Source organism: Palaemon carinicauda, chromosome 7, assembly GCF_036898095.1.
Source record: "Palaemon carinicauda isolate YSFRI2023 chromosome 7, ASM3689809v2, whole genome shotgun sequence".
Lineage (NCBI taxonomy): Eukaryota > Metazoa > Arthropoda > Malacostraca > Decapoda > Palaemonidae > Palaemon > Palaemon carinicauda.
This window is the reverse complement of record NC_090731.1, coordinates 16,733,702-16,753,789: the sequence shown is the minus strand read 5'-3', so window position 1 is coordinate 16,753,789 and position 20,088 is coordinate 16,733,702. Positions and strand designations below refer to the sequence as shown.

General features: G+C 35.3%; 2 protein-coding genes across 2 annotated transcripts in view; one reads left to right on the top strand and one right to left on the bottom strand.

Annotated features, from left to right (window-relative positions):
* Nucleotides 1-10,856, top strand: part of LOC137643441 (furin-like protease 2) — a 39,054-nt gene extending 28,198 nt beyond the window's left edge. The window contains exons 17-19 of the mRNA XM_068376219.1: nucleotides 1,038-1,322; nucleotides 2,898-3,070; nucleotides 4,939-10,856. Coding sequence (XP_068232320.1) covers nucleotides 1,038-1,322; nucleotides 2,898-3,070; nucleotides 4,939-5,100 — 620 coding nt within the window. The 3' untranslated portion in view covers nucleotides 5,101-10,856. The remainder of the gene's footprint in view (nucleotides 1-1,037; nucleotides 1,323-2,897; nucleotides 3,071-4,938) is intronic.
* The window catches only part of LOC137643873 (lysosomal-associated transmembrane protein 4A-like), a 199,048-nt gene that overhangs the window by 97,134 nt on the left and 81,826 nt on the right, over nucleotides 1-20,088 (bottom strand). The gene's annotated exons all lie outside the window — the stretch shown is intronic.

The window sequence follows — 20,088 nt, the reverse complement described above, 5'->3', positions numbered from 1 at the left end:
ATTTTAACCAAGAGCCTACATTTATACATAAAAGAAATGGTACTCAACTTATCCGAAGCAGAAGAAGTTGGAGAAAGCATAATTGAAGAGTAAATCCAAGATTTTTGTAGAAAACACAGGGAAAACACCGAGTTGTATAGCTACGCAAAAAGGAATACAGATGGCGCCGCGAGCGGCGCAGGGCACGCTTACGAAACGGGGAGGAGAGATGCCTTACGAACGGCTCCCCCCTTTTTCTTATCGTTTTCGTTTTCTTGCCATTTGACCCCTACGAAGTTTTAACTCTATTCGGGGTATAGATTGCTATGTGGCGTGTCAAGAATACGTCTGCTGATATTTACGATATCCCTAAGGTCTTTTTTAGGGATACTCGCTCCAGGTGTTAGAATTCTGGGTACCTTAAGGTAAATTCTCTGGGAATATCGCCGTAGTTGTAATATACCCTAGGAAGCTACCCTAAAGGAACTTCCATCAGGACGACATGGCTTGAGCCCAAAAAACTTATTTATATTTTATATATAATAACAATGATAGCAATATTGATTCATATGTGGGTGACGTGGCATATTATATACAGTAATACCCTTTAACAAATAACTTTATTGGTTAGGGTGCACCTAATCTTTAAGGTCAAACATTTTAAATGGAAACTTATTATCCTGGCATTGGTATGGTTAGTCACTGGAATGAAGAAGTCCACCCTACTGTAAGGTCCTCTTTGAAAGCCTTGAATTTTTTGCATATCACATATCATTGATAGGTTTTTTGCTCATACCATTTTAAATTCCTTAAATGTAACTTAATAAACTGTTTTAGAAAGTGTACAAGCTCTTTGGCTTTTCATGATATGAAAATATTTTATACTTATTTCAATGTATTAAGACAAAGTAAGAATGGGTACTTTAACATACGTGAATGTTCAACTCTTATCGTCTGAATGGTGTACATTACTTTTTTTATTGGCATTAGACTCATTTGTATAATGTATTTGTTATTTTTAGAGGTAGTGTTTGACTAATCAATTTCTGTTCTTGCAGGTTCTGGTCTTAACGATTGTACATCATGCCATGACTACCTTACCCTGGATGGTGGTATGTGTATAGAGTGTAGATCAGGTCGCTATTATAATTTAAGTTCACAATCTTGTGAAGCGTGTCACTCGTCATGTCTAACCTGTTCATCAGGAGGAGAGGGTGGTTGCACATCGTGTGAAGCACCTAAATCACTTCATTTAGACTCTGGCACATGCAGGATGTGTTGTCCTGAGGGGGTCACAGAAGAGGACCATGGACCCCCTTGCTGCTCATGTGATCCTACAACTAGTAAGTAGAAAATAACCGAATGTAACAAGATTTTTAGTAAGTAGAAAATAACAGAATGTAACAAGATTTTATGGAAAGCATTTTTTTTCACCGATGACTTGCAATAATCTTTTCTGGTTGTACTTTTATTTCTCTTAAAGTCACTGGATTCCATAATATTCATAATGCTCTACTCATGAAGCTTTGTTTACTACTGAAGTTAACCCTACAACTAAAATATTTCCTGTTTTCTTTTCTTGTACTGTATAGTAATAAGCTTAGCCCTGTAGTGATGTATTGAGACAATTTGGTGGTTAATGGCAATTACCATGGTATGGTTATGCCATATATCTAAATATGAATAACCTAACAGTCATGAGTAAGGGGCACCGCTGGTCAAAGTGAGAATCACGTAGAGATTAAAAGACAAAGATTGTACAGCGTATCAAAGCCATATTTATTGCCACGAGCTGCAATATTATCTCATTACTTTGCTAGAGACTGAAGTCTATTAGAAGGAAAGTAAACAGGAAATACAGTAGAATTAATTTTATTTATAGTTGAAGCTAGCAAGAATTATGACTCCTATCCTTGAATTTAAAATCAACCATTTTCTCTCGCTTCAACAGCCTTGACCCCTCTACAACTGTGTGAAGCCTCTATGATAGCATAAAGGGAGTTGATAGACCTTAGTCATTAAATTGTAAATTCTATGGTGATCAAAGTTAAGAAAATAGGCAGAGGATTTCAAATTCAAATGATTATAAAATATATATATCCAGTGCAGGAATTGCATAATTTATTGCAATATTAATGAAAAGTTGCCAATTAACATTATATAACTGTTTTAGAAAAATCAGAATAATTAATATTCAACTAGAGAAAGAATATTGCATAGAGAAAGAGAACACCAAAGAGATAATGTTTAGTTATAACTGCAATTCCCCACATTGTCAGTTAAAGAATGATAAGAATATACTGTTAATTAATCAGTGATATGATATGAACATATCCTATTCCTCATATTATCAGTCAAAAAATAATTGAAGTATTCTATATATTATGAATGATATGTTAACGCAACTTTAAAGACTACAGTACTGCCACTTCTTGGTAGTGAAACATTACATATTTCATGAAATGTTTTTTGTTTGTGCTGTGGTAATATATTTTATCCTCTATTCCACATGCATTAATGTTTTTGAGATCTTCATGGCTAAAGAATTATTAGGAATAAATAAGTTCATTGCTACAGTTCAAGTTATTCAGTTTTGTGCTTTGATTTTATTTTATAAATCGTTGTTCACAAGTTCATTTTGAGTAAGTTACAGTCAGGCTGCTGGAATTAAAGTTATCGTTATGATTGTTGCTGTTGTCAGCTGACATTTTACATATACTGTGATATTGAATTGTCTTTTATGATCCATTTTTCAAGAGTACTGTACCTGATATTCTATTACCTAGTACAGTCATTATAACATAAGGAAATTTGTTAAAAAAAAATTAAGATGTTATAGTAAGTAGCATTTCAACATAGTTTAAAGTGTTTAAGTCTATTATGTTGACAAATATTCTTTTACTATTTTTCAACTACAGGTCAGTGCTTTGGGGCAGTTTCAGCTGATAAGAGACGGATCGCATTAAGTTTAAATTCAGATTCATCGCAGACCCCATATAGACAACCAGACTTTTTATCCGCCACCTCTCTTATTGTTATTATTTGTTTAGTTAATGTATTGATGTTTGGTGCTGTATTCACTGTCCTTCAGGTATGTATTTCATTGTCTTTTCTAGTAATAATCCATATTTTCATTGAATTTTAAATCTCTAAGTAAAACATTTTACCCATGTCATTCATTTTAATGCACTTATTATTAAACAAAGAGAAAGATAGAAATATTTTCACCTTTATTGCATGTGCAAAAGGTTAACATAACATAAAAATATGAGGCAATTATCCTTCAAGATTACATGAGAAAATTACAGATATATATCTGTCGAATACAGAAATGTGTACTGTTTAGTATATACTTGAAGTTCACAGTCAAGACAGATTTTTAATATTATAACTATCACTTCTTTATTGAATAATATTCTAGATAACAGAAAATTACTATGGGCTGCTGATACAGGAAAAGTCCTTGTCATGCACTAACCGAAGGATATCTCAAACCAGAGTGGCTTATTGATATGTGGACAGATATCCAAATGCTTTATACTGGTCAAAGATTAGTAGGGACATCAGTTTTGAGTCACACCATTAGTCTTCATTGTTACATAGTTTTGAGTCACACAATCGTCTTCCTACTATATCAGAAGACTATATTCATATATATCTAAGTTTCATTTCACATATTGTATAGGTTAGAGTGGTTGGCATTGTAAGCACTATAAAATTAGACTTTTTAATAAGCGGATTTGGATCAGTCTTTGACTTTTAAGAGTAATCAGGTGTGATAGTACTTTCCTAAAGGATAAAGGATATTAAGAGCTCATATTGAGTAGAATGCATTAAAGAAGTATTTCATGTACGGTATATTTGGAATAGTACAGCTTAGGCTATCTTTATAAATGGAACTAAATTAAAAGAGGTAATTTTTGAGTGTCAGTACACCATATACAAAAGTATTTCTTTTTCCATAGCAAACTTTTTTAAAGAACAAAATATGTAGCCTAGTAGTCTGTGACACCAATAAGATGATAACACAGACATTCTAAAACCTGGACATTATAATACATTACGTATACATCACATGTTAGTTTTTAGATCAGACCAGAGATGAGAAAATATATGTTTCAGAAAGTAATCTTCAATGAAATTATGATTGTACATGATACTTTTGTTAATACTTTAATTCTTTTCCGCTATTATCCTTTCATTAGGGGATTGGTTGCCTGTTGCAGCCTCTCCAATACCTTCGATTAAAACCATCCTCTTCCACCAAACTTCTTTCCATATCATCCTTCACCTTATCTAATTCTCTGCCTTCCTTTAGATCTTCCCTCCCCAACAGTTTCCCTCAAGTCCTTCTCACTCCTTCCCCACCATCCATCCTGAACACATGCCCACGCCATCTCAGTCATGAAACTCTTTTCACTTCTGTAATCTTTACTACGCCAGCCATTCTTCGTATTTCATCTGTTCTCTCAAGCTTCCTCTTTTCGTCTTAGAGCCCACATTTCCGATTCATGCATTAGCGCTTGTCTCATTACTGTGTTATAGATCTTGACTTTTAGCTTGATAGGCATTTTCTTATCACATACTAATCCAGCTACCTCTCTTTTGTTAATACTGTAGTATATAAAACCAGATGAATTGACCTTGCTTTTACCAAAATATATGATTCTTTGGATCACTCTCATTGTTCAAATTGTTCTTTGGATCAGTCCCTTGTTGTTGCATGAACTAGTTCTGCATCCTCAACTTTGACATTCTACAAAATGAAAAACTAAAAACGAAAATCAAAAGTTAAAATCTAAGTAGTTATTCTCTTTCCATCCAATTCTAATACAATGAATACGAAGCCTATCTGGCACATTTATTACATATGGACGCCAATGTTATTAAACATGGTTAGAGAGATAATGCCAGATATTTTAATTCAATATAATAGGTCCTTTTCTTTTTAATTTTCAGGTTAGATCGAATGGTTCCTTGTGCTGGTCAAGGGATTATTCCTACAGATTTCTTAAAACAGCGAATATGTCTGAAAAAGTTTCATTAACTTTAGTACCGTTTGTGGAAGAAGAAGATTCTGAAGATGAGCGAGAACATGAACAGTTGTATATGAAAGCATAAATGGCCTTTATATGTATGAAAATAAGCAGTTTTAGAGCGAGATATAATACAATGAAACAGGAATGTTAGATTACAAGTGACTTTCTTGAGATTTGGTGATGTATGTGTCCCGCAAATCTCATAAAAGCAAGGAATTAAAATTTTAGTTTCCCTCAGGTGATACTTGTGATTTTTTTGTCAGATATGTGTAACCTGCCTCATTTTTTGAACAAATAAAAGGGAAAATTTTGTTACCTTCGATGTACATTTGTCTTCTGATGAGACAAGGACACTATGTTTTATGGTATTTTACTTTGGCCTGTCAGTCAGCTTTGTGTCATGACAAAGTTTATTCAACACTTCAGCACTGGGATTTTTCATAAGTTATATTTTATTGCTGAATTGCCAGCAGTTTTAAATAATGTTTGATAATTCCAACCATAGTTTTGAACTTCACTGTAATCATCATCAGATTGATAGTACAGTACATCATCATCCTCATTTCTTCACAGTAAATATTATATCCCACTTTGTTTAATTCTCATTAATACTTCTTCATCTCCATTATAGTGAGACATAGAGGCATTGATGCTCAGTTGAAAGAAGGGTATTAATGATGCCAACTTAATGATTTAAGGAATTTCATCATTTAGAACACTTAATTTTTTTTTATGTTTTTAGATATGAATAAGACAAATATTGCCCTCCATCCTTGAAGATATCAGGAAGGGGAGATTGATGATATCAGAAAGGAATCTCTTCTTGTAATATAGAATGATAGTTTTTCCCTAGATCATAGAAAATTATGATGTCTTTTGTTTATTGAAATAGCAATGTTTAGAAATAAAGATTTAAATCATTTTAGTTCCTAAATAATGATTTAGTTTATATATGAATCTCATGGCTGTATGAAGAAAGTAAACATATATGATATTTGGTACATAGCTTATGCATGTGCCTAACGGATTCCCCTCTTCCCCCTTTTTATGCAAGGAGGGAGCAAACAAGGTAACAGAATAATTTCCATTTTAGCTCATTATCTTGATATTTGTCGGTCAAGATTTAATGCTCATTTGGCATGGCATTTGAAACAATTTCCCAGACATGTGATTTTTTTTATGTTGTCTGGTGTGATGAATTGTATAATGTTGCATCTTTAATGTAAGGATTTTGCCATGACTGATTATGAAGTTGTTAATAACCTATATTTTGAATGATTCACAGATCATGATATAGTTATGGTTTAGTCATGGCAGAATGGAGGATATATAGAGTTTTCCATTTTGAAGAATTTGAAACTTCTAGTGACTTATTTGGATAATAAACCGGAATTCGTGCAAAAATGATACTAGATAATACATTTAAAGGGAAATGTAATGCTGAAACATGGCTGACAGGATCTGTGCTTCTCATAAAAGTACAATACCTTGTATGTTTGTTACAAAGTACTGTAATTTGATATGTAGGTTATGAAATACCAGAACTTTTCATGTTTGCAAGACTAAGTATGGTGCTGGTGCAGTGGGTAATACTTGTGTGATACATCATTGGGCATAAAAGTTTACATAAGAACAATGTATGGTGGGGGACTACAAACCTGGTCCTCAAACTCACCTCACCAAGATTAACCTCCCTTTACTCTCTTTAAAGATGGTAATTTTGATTGGAAGGTAAACTCTAAATACAAAATTTTTTTCTCATAAGTGACATAGCTTCAAAGCTATAACAAAATCCATCACCCATTTTGAATATGAACTGTAAGGAATTGCATATATATAAAGATGAAGAATTGTTTCAACATGTAATGAAAACTTTCTTGGTGGGTTAAGTTTGACATCTGAAGCATAAAATATTGTAGATAAATTTCATAATGTCACAAACAAGGACATAATGCCTTGTGATAAGGTGGCCTTAATGTTCAAAAGAGGTAGGTAGAAGTTTTATATTGCCCGTGTTGTTATTTGAACATGAGTACCCATACACACTAAGTTATGTCGGAAATATAATGGTATTTGAATAGTAATTTCTTGCTGTAGTGAGAAAAACTTCCCCTTATTGTGTTGTGTTGAAATCTAAAAATATTCATAGTATGAAAAAGTTTCGGACCTGATGAACCTAAAACTGTACTGCACCTACATTTATTTTCATCCCCTGGGGTTATTGATTAGTAAATGGGCATGTGAATAACATTTTCCAGCATTTTTTTCATTAAGATAAAAGAGATTACTTCATCTGAAGAGTTGTGATATCAAAATACTCTTTATTTATTTACATTAAGGGTTTGTGTAATTCTTTTTCTTTGTAATTACAGTTGTTCAATCTACTTTTTAAGCTCAAACTTTGTAAATATGTATGGGCTTGATCTAATAAACAACTAGTCTTATAATAAGACTCTAAAATGAGTATTACTTTATTCTTATTTATTGTAACATCATCATAGAAGACAATTACTGTACCACTGTATGTACTGTATCTTCCAAATAGATATTTGACATGTTTTGTAAAAAAAAAAAAAATAGATATGATTGACTGTTTGACTTCAAAATGACTGAACAAGCAATATTTATGCAGTACTTCTGTATAAAGAGCTAAAACTGGTTAACTAGTGACTTCAGAATGACTGTACACCCACTATGTAAACAGTACTTCTAATTTCATGTAAACAGTACTTCTAATTTCATGGTTTTATATTCCACCTACAAATTGAGTTTCAAATGTTTTATAAACTTACTTTGGAATATTGTACTTTGCAAATCGAGGTCTTATTGAAAGTCTCACATTTATTTATATAAGAAATACTGTGGTATTTTCAAGTGTTTGAGATTATTATGTTGCAAAACTTGTGTACTTGGGAGCAACACGAATTACCATATCAACTTTTTCCAGGTCCCTCATATATTTTATCAATAGAATTCGTAAGATTTTACTTCAAGAAATCATGTTATCTGAAGATGTATGTGAATAATTTCAGTATGAATATAGGCTACTTAAGAGTGCTAGTCAGTATTGTCACTGTTGTGTATGTGATGTAAGGGCGACTGAATATTTATATGGAGTGAGTACTGAAGTGTGTCATGTTCTTGTGCATAATATTTCAGCAGAGCAAGTGGATCCATAATGTGATAGGCATCTTAATTATTTTCATGCTGACTTATTGTAAGAATCTTATTGAGAAAAATTCAAGGTAAAAATATTAATTTTCTGTCCTCAGTAAATTTAGCATTTCAGAGACAAATTACATAAGAAATGCAATGGTTGTTGCACAGAATATGGAAAAATAGATTAATTTTAATCTCACTCCTTTTCACCAGATTTACCTCCATTTGAGTTATTAAACACTCATTCTGCTGGCTTTTGATCCCCGCAGCTGCTTGCACCGTGTTGTTTCATAATTACTGTTTTGCGCCATTTCAATCTAGTAATCGTGTGATTCTTCTTCAATGTCCAATTCAGTAAGTTTACAAGATTTTCTTTCCATCATCTTTTTTTGTCTGTTGCTCATTGGTCCTCCATTCTACCACCAGCTGCAATATTTTTCCTCTGGCCCATTAAGTTTATAAAAGTAAATAATTTTGTTACTGTCTACAGTAAATTTCCCCCAAAATCAAGTCTTATTAGTCTTGATATTCTAAAACTTAGAATTTTTTCTAGGTGCTTATAAAGCTGTAATTCAAATTCAGTATTTATCTAGTGCTTTTATAGAGCCAATGTGCTGGCTCTTGACATCCTTATTATTGATTCCAAACTTTAGTAGCAACTTTGATGCCAACATGCTTCCTAATCATTCAAATCAAGTTCATTTAGTTCGTTCATATTTTCCTAGATATTTTATGTCATTTCTCTAGCAACGTTTCTCTGTTTTTTCTGCGACCTTATTATATTGAATTATGTTTGGCTTACCACCAATTTAATACTACCCTCTTCCTTAAATGGTTGATGGAGAATTTTGATATTGTGAATGATCTTGACTATGGTTTGGCAGAAAAAAAGGAAAGTTTCCCATTCTAATGTTGCATACACGTAACATGATCAAAACGGTTAGTTCTTTTTCAACATAACAGACTTATGTAGCAAGGTTTTTTGATAGTCGCTAATATTCAGTGCTACTAGTAAACTAAATGGTTACTAGAGCAAATCATCATGCTTATTTAACAGGTACACAAATTCGTAAATTTTTATCTAAATTGTGCAACTGTAAATCTTTTTATCTTCAATTGAAGATATATTTATTCAGCCTTGCATTTCTTTAATGTAGCTAGTTAGTTAGGTGGTTAAGGTGGCTAAATCTTTATCTAATCTGAGTGAGAATGTTCAGCTAGTACAGGAACCTAGATTTTCAATTATGGAATTATCATAATCTGCCTGTCTCTCCAGTTCATTCATTTGCTAAGGAAATTTTGTGTAGCTGATAAGATATAAAATTCTAATTTCAAGTTAACCAGTGATTTCCGCAGCTATTCACTTATACTGTACAGTATTATGTTTGAACAACATACAAAGAAAACAAAAATTGAATGTGATTAGTTATAATAATGACCCTAAAACATATATCCTGGTTTTTATGTGGGACATTCACATGGAATGGAAATGACAGGTTTAGTTGTGAAATTTATTGCAGAAAAACTGCTTAAGGAAACAAAAACAGTTAACAATACTAATTCCTCAAAGTTACCAAATAAACCTTATATGCTCCATGTGTTAAGGAGTGTGGCAGAATAGAATTTTTTTATATTAAAGCTACTAAAAATCTTGGCTCTGTTAATTTCTGATAAAACAAGATTTTTTTTTTTTACTTTTAGTAGTAGTTATTATTAAGATATGAAGAAATGAGTGTTTATTCTATAAGATTGTTGAGAGAATTGTGCACTTGAACATGTTTCTCTGAAATGATTGTAGTATCAAAAGAGACTGGAGTAGTATTTTGTATAATATAGGTAAAATCTAATTGATCTTTCACAGTGAGAGTAATTTAGTTACTTTTGTATCTTAATGTAAATAGTGTGGCAATGTCATAGGACATTAAAAATATGATGTTTGCAATGTATGTTAATAAAGCATAAAGCATTTCTTTCTTGCTGAAAATGTTTTGAATTTTTCTTAGGCTGTTGTACTCCATCTATAAATTATGAAAGGGAACTTCTTACTCAGAAAAACGTTTTTGAGAATCATGACATAATATACTATGGTAATCATTTTCATTTCCTGCAAACTATTTCCAATGATTTTCAAATGCTGCATTGTATCTAATTACGTACCCACCACAATTAGAATCTATCCATGAATAACACCAAAATATCAAAGGCAATGTAAATGTTTTAAACGATAATACAAATTGTTCTTGTGGTAATCTTGAACTTATTGAATAAAATATCTTTTGTATGGTAGCCAAAATTATACTGGGATGTCATTTAAAGGGATAAAATCACTGCCATAATATTCATACTCATAGAGTTGGAATGACAAGAAAGTGAATCATTATCTATACTACTTTTCTTCATATGGTAAAAAATAGTATGTGAACATCCCTGTCCAATGCAACTCAAAATTAGTATCAATTTCAAAGATTCAAAATTGCTTTTACAGTTTCTTACAGGTTCCAGAAACATTGGTCAGGCTTTAAGATGAGATAGCACAGTGCAGTACACTATGGTTTTGTAAAATACAACTCTAAAAATGTTCTCTGATCCAGTCTTGAAAGACTGCAAAAGCTATGTAATAACATTTCACATTGTACATATCCTAGGAATATATATATTTAATAAAAGTGTTATAATTAATGTTTCTTTCCTTACAAGGATTCTTCATTGTAATTCATATTCAAATTTTATACAACATTTCTGAATTCCATTTGGTTTACTCAGGAACAAACATTAAGCAGCACTCTTAAACCTTTTGTATTTTATAATTGTTTTTTTTTTCAGTTTAGTCAGTTTTCAAAGTGTTTACAGTACATAATCACATTATTATTATTTCTATGAACCTCCCTGATGTTCATACTGCTTCGCTGTTGAAGTTTGGTTTATATCAGTATTTACCCCAAAACTAAATATTTCCTGTTTTCTTCCCTTTCAATAAGCTTAGGTCTATAGCTCAATATTGAGACAATTAGCAGCTATTGAAAGTTATAAAAGTGTCAATTATGTTATAAGTGATTGTAAGGGATGTCCTTGTGGTTAAACAATATTATACTATAGGTATATTACAATATCCTTAATGAAAATAAGAGGTGTGCCTGGTGTATTTATAAGCAATTGGACTGATTAATAAAAACCTTCTTCTCCTAGATTTCTTAGTAATTCCTGTGTAGATTGTTCAAGGGATTAATTTCTGTGCATTGATGATCTTCATTTTCTTTGCTTGTGACGGGTGACCAATATTGTGATTTAGATTGTCTTTTGTGAGTAATGCTTAGGGTTTACTATTCCTCTTGTTGAAAAGTATGTTTAAATGGTTGCAGACCAAATTACAAGTTTAAAACGTAGAAGGGAAATTAACCGGAAGAAAATTAGCTTTCCTTTCAGGTAAGAATCCAGAGAAGACTAGGCTAGTTAGTTACAGTGGGGATAATGATGCCTTTCCAGCCATTAACAAGCTTTCTGGCTTTGATAGTATTGAGCTTCATGAAATCTTGCCATTGTTGGCTTCATTTGTTCAAACCAAGAAGGGCAGTAAGTCTTCAGACAAAGCAGAGATTCTAGCCTAACCTGGCCAGTTTTAATCCCTAGCCTAAATCCTCAATTTTTGCCTATTTGTTTTAGTGCACCAGTCAGTAAGGGATCTGATGGTGCAGAGCGCATGATGGAGTCAATCGTCTCTCAAGAGCCTCGTACTATCAAATTACTTCAGGTCCTTCCACTGCAAAACCTTGCAAGTCCGCAATCTAGTCAGCTCTTTTAGACGACTGGATTTCAAAGTAGAAGACTAAGCTGGTGGTCTAGATCCTAATATCCCTACGCTTTCTGAAGTAAGCGCTCGGGAGCAACCTCTTATTTCCTTTGTTAATGACATGGCATATATGTTTCTTATGGAACAGTTTGTATTTATTTCAACTAAATTATTTAAAGCCTCAGCACAAGCTGATCATTTGTATAATATTGTTACGGTGGAACTAAGTAATTAAATTTATGTTCTGTATATCGTAGAGTTTCAGTTGGTAGCTTAACAGTGGCATAATGTTTTGGGTGAATGCTATTAGATTTGGTGGAGTGGATATTTATATCCCTTCACTCTCTTGAGTAGGTGCTTATGATCAACCACTTTGTAACTTTATGTGGCATGAAATATTGTATAGTTCTGCAGAGCAGTAAAGATCCTTTTAGATATTTCCTTGAAAGCTTCAGTAGAATCATGTTTCAAATGGCAGTGAGCCACTCATTAAGGTTTGGCCACCAGTACATCTTTAGCTTTCCCTAGTGGCATTAGCATAGGAGTAAGTACCTCAATTGCCAAAACAAGTCCCTTGAGCAAATGTTCCTGCTAGAAGTAAATTAAAGTAAAATTGTTATTAGCATTTTAGAGGTTTTCTACAGACAAACTTTAGGATAATATGGATAAAGAACTCAACTCTAATGAGATATCTAATAGTTAAGGAAACTTATTTCTAAAGGGTATCCAAATAAGCTACTTGAGACAAAGTGTGATATTAATTTTCTATGTTGTCTCTTGAAGGTCCTCTTAAGACAACTTACTCTCCCCATTTTCCATGATATTATAGACGGGGTTTAATAAATTATTGGGTCAATAGTAAACTTAAGTTTTTCCTTTACTTCCCGTGCAGAACTAACCATTTTCTCTCGCAAAATAATCTGTAAATTATAAAAGAATCGCATACTAGCTTCGGTACTACATACTGTATACTAAAATTGAAATGATATAAACATCAATTTCCCTAGCCTTGTTATAGAATAGTTGATCATATTCCATCCATAGTTGGCATAAACAAAAGAAATGCAGTAGTACAGTATCTCGATTTGCAAGTGACTTAAGTACAGTACAGTATGAACAAGTCGGTATTCGAGGATAAATGCGTATTTTTTGTGGACAAGTACTAACGAGACTATCACATTTCTTTGGAAGCAGTCTTTGTAGAGTTGTGACCACGTTCTGTACTCGGTATTGAATTGGGATAGATATGGTTCCCCGTCAAGTTAACAGTAACAGTAAAGTATAGTGCAGCATCTAGATAATAATCTCCAAGATGATTAAGAGAGATAATTTAGAGACGATTACCGAACAGGTGAAGAACGAAGTTTTTGAGAAGCATGATCAAGGTACGTGTGTGGCATGCCTGGAAAAATTGTACAATCGTACAACATCCACAATTTGTAAGATTCTGAAAAAAAAAAAATCAAAGCAACTGATACTACATAAAGGGGTGCTGATGTTAATGAAACAATGGCCATGTGTTCTTGATAACAAGGAAAAATTCCATCTTATCTAGATCAGTGAGAAGCAGTTAGCAGGTGATATGATTACTTAGAACATTATTTGTGAAAAAGCAAAATACTGTATTCACATTAATAAAAAGAAGCCAGCAGACAAAGCAAAAGAACTATTCAAAGCAAACCATAGCTGATTTTAAATTTTCACCGGAAGAACTGGCATCTATAGTGTTGTGTGACATGGTGAGGATGCAAGCTACGGTGTGAAGGCATTCATTGTAGACTTTAAAAGGTTCATGTAAATATAATATTTCATGCTGCAGCAAGTGTTCAATTGTGATGAGATTGGTCAGTTCTGGAAGATGATGCCCAAGAGGACCTTGGTTACTGTGGAAGAAAAGGCAATTTCCAGTTACAAACCCATGAAAATATCTCTAATACTGCTGTTCTATGCTAATGCCAGCAGGGATTGCAAATTCAAACCTCTCCTAGTGTATCAGTCAGAAAATCCACAAAAATTTAAAAAGTACAAGATGCCGAAGCAACAACATGATGTAGAGGTCATAAAACAAAGCTTGAGTGACATTTTTTGTGTTGTTGTTGACCAGAAATACCTCATGGAGAAGAATCTACCACTCCATGCCTTGTTGCTTATAGATAATGCTTCTTCCTATCCTCCAGGTATTGTAGACAACCTAATGGAGGAGTTTGAATTCATCAGAATAAAGTTCCTTCTGCCTAATTGCACACCAGTACAGTATAGCAACTCATGGATCAGCGAGTGATCTTAAACTTCAAGAAGCCTTACACAAAGGCAATGTTCCAGCAATGCTTTGAGGTCACAAAAGGGACCAACTTCACCCTCCCTGAGTTTTGGGAAGAACATTTCCATATCGTCAGCTGCCTCTAAATGATTAATAAAGCATGGTAATGGGTCACTAAGAGAAGTGTTAATTCTGCACGGAAGAAACTGTGGCCTGAATGCATTTCTGAACATGATTTCAATGGATTTGAACTGATCCAAGAGGCAGCTGACTATGAAATTGTGTCCATGGGCAAGACAATGGGTTTGGAGTTGGACAAGGAAAATATCATCAACTTTCTAGACATGCATAGTGGCCAGCTGATGAACGAGGAGCTATTAGAGTTGCATAAGGTGCAACAAGAGGTTCTGGAGAATATTTCATCTGAGAAGGTGGAGGGCGAGAGTGACAAACCACTTGCTTCAAGTGAAACTAGGGAAATGTTAACAATGTAGGAAACCCTACAAAATATAGTAGAAACACATTACCCAAATAAGGCTTTGGCTGGGTGAGGAGCAATTCTATTAACCTACAGTACGATGTTGCATTTCTATACAATTTTAAAGTAAAGACAAAAGCAGGCATATCTAGATAAGTTAACTGTGAAAGAAGAATGTGAGAATGTAAAGAAAGACAACAACGTGTCCAAAAAGCATAATTAAAACACAGTAATTCTGTTAGGAACAGTGAATGCCATCAAAAGATAAAACTCATATCTTACCAGAAGTTCTCAAGGATTCTCCCTCCAAGCAGTACCCCACTCCAAATCCTCTTCTCTTTTCTCTTGTTCCCCTCACGCCAGCTATGACTCTCCTCAAGAGTCAAGTGTGATCTAATTTGTCAACATATTTCTCATTTTTTGTGAATTATTAATTTGTATGCATATCTGATGTTAGGGATTGTAATTATGTATTAATGGACTTTTCTTATTTCTCATGGGAAATTTTTTTAGGGTTACTAGCAGTTTGTGTTGCGAGCAAGCTCCCTGACCAGATTAAACTTGTAAATCAAAGTACTTTACTTTTTAAAATAGTTTGTATTTTTCCTAACCATACAAGCTTGAGTCCTTAAATTGAAATATGACATCAGTGAAGCTGGAAACTCAGCTGTTAAAAATTTATAACAAACTGACGGTAGTTACAGGCTGGTAGTGGCAAAGCCCTGCCCACTGTCGGCTCACTGAGTATCCCCTTTGACCTTTGCCTAAGAGTTGCAGAGTGAATGAGGCAGGAACCTAAGTTAGAGGACTCAGGTTTTTTGTATGGTTAGTAAAAATGTAAATTATTTCTCATATTTGTGATTTATTCCTACACAGATACAAACCTTCATTCTTTAATAGAGAACTTATCCATAGGAGGGAGGAAGTTTCTATGACCAAACTGCCTGGGATATCGTTACACTTGGACCTAAAGAAGTGCTAACTTTCATTCACATCTATTGTTATAAAAGTGTTTAGGTGATAGATTAGGCTTCTGCTGATAGATAGACAATCAATGGGGGAACTTATATCCTCACTGGAATATCTCACTAGAATGTTAAGTTAATATAGATGGATGGATTTACAGTTATGTCCATCCTCCCCCTTGTCAAGAGGATAGGCAAAATCACTTCTACTTTAAGCAAAATGGAATAGTATCCGATATGTTAGCTTACCTGCATCAGTGTCCATTCCAGCAACATACCGTGTTGAATGCTGCAGCCCAAAGGAAGGGAAAAAAGAGGATAAAGGCCAGACATTCTTGCTGTTATCCTAGACTGATGTCATGACGTATAAACGTGATGTTTCTTGTCCTTTGGGGAGCTTAGAGCACTGCACTGCTTGCTGAGCTGTTACCATAGGTCTCAGGAAGATTGTGGATACATGTGGGTACAATCCCATAGTTATGGGCTGTGAACATAGTCTTGCAATTCCAGACTCCTGCTTGCAAAGCTTTCCCAACTGACTGGTTCCTTTTGAAGGCTAGATTAGCTTCTACTGCCCTGACTTCATGAGCATAAGCTTGGGATGGTTCTACTGGATCACTAGCCGATTGATGTTCTTGAGCTCTGATTATTGTGTTTCAAATCTAGAACGGGACTTTCCTCTTACACCTCCCTGTACTAATAAACAGGTTTGGAGTTATGGTGTGAAGTGTATGTGTTCAGATAGTGTCTTAGTACCCTCATAAAGAAAGAAACTACTCCTCCGAATCTCCAGTTGCCTCCAGCGATGAAATAGAAAAGGGTCATGAATGATGGGTTTCTCAGTCTTCACTATGAATTAAGGCATGAAGGAAAATGAGGCTTTCCTCCAACTCTCGGCACTGTATGAGACACAGTATGACAATCCATAGATTTTGCTAACACATTTAGCTGAGACTAAGGCAAGCAAGAAAATTGTCTAGGGTAAGATCCTTGTCAGAGGCCCTCTTCAGGGGTTTACCTCACCTCTTCTTATAAAGAGCTGAGGACTTTGGTGATGTCTAAAGCTAGTGGTGTGAGCTCTCTCGGAGGGCAGGACTGCTCAAGAATCCTCATGGTTAATGATAGATGCCATAACAAAGAGAGGTCTAGGCTTTTTAGCCTAAAGATGGGCTCAAGGCTGAGTGGTAGCCTTTCACTACTGAGAATGAAAGGTGTATCTCTCTGTGCAAGAAGATGAGAACGTGCTACAGTCTGTAGAGAGGCTCTGACCATAGAATGTCCCTTGCTACAGCACAGTATCAACAGCAGAAAATGGCCTACTTGGTTTGGTAAACTACTTCTGATGACTTGCCTAGGTCTTTGGACATCTTATAAAAAGCCTCTTGTTCGGAGGAGATGCTGGGTAACCTCCATCCATGAAGTGACAGAGATGTCACCAAGATGTGATGTCTCTGCAAGTGTGGTTGGCACAGAAGGTTTGGGCCAACTGGGGAGTTAACTGGGTATGTTGGAAAACAACATCAGGGGGTTTGCTTGTGGCTATTTGAAGGCCACTAAGGTCATACTTAGATTTGGCATGTTCAAAATCCAGTTGACAACTCTTCAGATCAGATAGAACAGTGAAAAGACATAAATGTCGAGGTTGTCCAATGGATCTTGCAAAGTGACCATGAGTGCTACTACCTGATCCATTACTAATAAACAGTAGATAGGGAATTTCCTGTTGAGACTCATTGCAAATAGGTCTTTCACTAGGGAAGCTCACAAAGTCAGGAGACCTTTTTCCACTTGAGGATGAAGACCCCCTCTGTGCCTACCACCTGTCCTTGGTGACTGAGCTTGTTGGCAAGTACGTTCTTCCGGTTCAAAATGAACCTTGCCAAAAGGTTTACTGCTTTCTCTGCCTTCAACAAGGGGGCTTGTCTTGGTAACTCACAGAGGCGTTGAGAGGTCACGCTTCCTTGTTTGTTGATGTAGGTCACCATGGTTATGTTTTCACTCATTAACAATACAGAGTAGTATAAAAGAAGTTATTGAAATAAATGCAGAGCTAGAGGAGCTGTTTTCAGTTCTAGCAGATTGACATGCATGGCATTTTCCTCTGACCAAAGTCCTACTGCAATCTGTCTTCCCAGTTGTGCACCCTAGCCTTCCTTTAATGCATCTGAGAATAGAAGCATCTCCAGTAGTGAGCATTATAGGAATGTTCCCTTTAAGAGTTTTTTTTTCTCTCTCTTTATCACCAGTAAAAAATGCTCCCTCACTTCCTGTGTTACTGGGACTAACTGGTGTTGGAAGTTGTTGGCTGCTGACCAAAGCCTATTTAGACGCTACTGAAGAGATTGCTCGTGTAGCCAACCTTGTGGTACGAGCTCTTCCAGAAAGACAGGTGGCCTAGAAGCTGTTGCCATTGCCACAATGGGAGTTGTGGCCTGTGCAGGGATGGTCGCACTACTATCCCGAGTCCTTTGACGCTATCTTTGGAAGGGAACAGTTTCCCCAATACCATGTCTGTTTTCATTCTGAGACAAACCCTTCTCTGCTGGGGCTCTAAGCTGGGTTGTGAAAAAAAAGAGATAAGTTCATCTCGTTGTTAAAGGAGCTGTTTCTGTGAGGAAGATAGGATCAGCCAATCGTCCAGGTATCAAAGACAAATACCTCTGGCATGAGCCCAACTTGAGACTACATTAAACACTTTGGTGAACATTTGAAAGGTGGTCAACAGATCAGAGCAGAGAAAGTGAACTGGTAGACCTCCCCTCCGAGGATGAGGCAAATAAACTTCCTTGAGGACCAATCTACTGGCATTTGGAAGTACTTTATGCATCTCTTAGGTCTACTGAAAGTATATAGTTCTCCTCCTTAGCAGCTCGTACAGTGCTTGCCATCTCCATTTTGAATGGAGTTTGAAGTACTAACTCATTCAAAGCTGGGAGGTTGATGACTGGTCTACAACCGCCGCCAACTTCTCCACTATGAGCAGGTGACTGTAGAAGCAAGGAGACCCATCCTGGACGAGTTGTAGCATGCCCTTCTCTCGCATTCTTTCCACCTCCCCTAGGAACAAGCAAAGTAAGGCCCTATCCTTGACCAGTAGTCCAACTAGGAGGTTGCTTGAAGACAAACCATTGCTATGGCTTCCTTGTTCATTGTCTTGGAGGCAGAAAAGATTGTTGGTTGTCCTCCCAGTCTTTCGAATGATGAACCGGAAATTAACTTTATAACTGCTAGGACAACAAGGAGAGGAGAAAGGATAGCTTTCACTGGAATGTTAAACCTTCTGTGTCTAGACAGTGCAGGTAGTAAGATCTTGTTTGACATACGGAGATGGAGGGAATTACTTTGTTCAGAGACCTGATCATTGGTGCTATCTATGACCTCTTTTGCCAGTTCTAATCAATGGCATTCCACGGAAGGTCTGGAATCTTGCAGTGCTCCAAAGAGCCAGTAAATAGACATCTTTGCTCCTTTTACCGGTGCTCTGCTACTTGAAGGGAATTGCATCATTCTGTGGGTTTGCTTGATGTTCTTTCTGGTTCAAGGACAGAGGCTGGAGAGTAGTATGTTGAGGCAGAAGGGTTCAGACTGTGCCTTTAGGTTTGAGGTGAACCCACCACTTCCCCACTTGCCTTGAGTGACAGACAGTCTACAGGACCACTGTATATATCTGAAGGACTTTCGCAGAGACATTTGAACTGAATCGTCCTTGGCATGAGTTGTCTCGGTTAGAGGAGAATTCCTATGACGAGAACTTGGGTAATCTAATACTTTTCTCTCTGCTCTGGCTCAACATCTTGAGATCTCTCTCTAGACAGGGTTCTTGCCTTAGGTAGGAGATCGCTCGGGGAAAGCAGGATAAAATGTGATTATTTACGGCTGATATGAAAGGTAAGATTAATTGAAAACACACCATTAACTAAAGGAAATAGTTTAATATTTTTGTAACTATTATAAAACCCTATTTTGGGGTATGATTTAAGATTTCTAGATTTTACTATAGTTCCGATTAGGACAATATTTTCTAATAAAAATTACTTTTTTCCATGGGAAAACTCCCGTTTTCTTCGAAAATTAATAGAGAATAAAAGAAAGCTGGTAATCTACTCCTCAAATATTCATAGAAAATGGTAGTGTTACTATATATAGGATATTAAAATAAATATGTTTCACTGGAATATTTTAATAGGTACCGTGGTCAGAAAAGAGTTGCTTACTGAACTGAATGTGCTTGCGTAAATATAATGCACAAAGGATTTTTTAGCAATGGAACGTATTGTTTTCCGTAAAAGTACTATTTTAATGTTCATTTTTCATATAAGTTAATTTATGAATCATTCAAGGTAGCCTATGTTGGAACGTGAATGAATATGATGCTAACGTGGAGTGGATAATAATAAAAGTTCAAGCTTACTTCGCAAAAA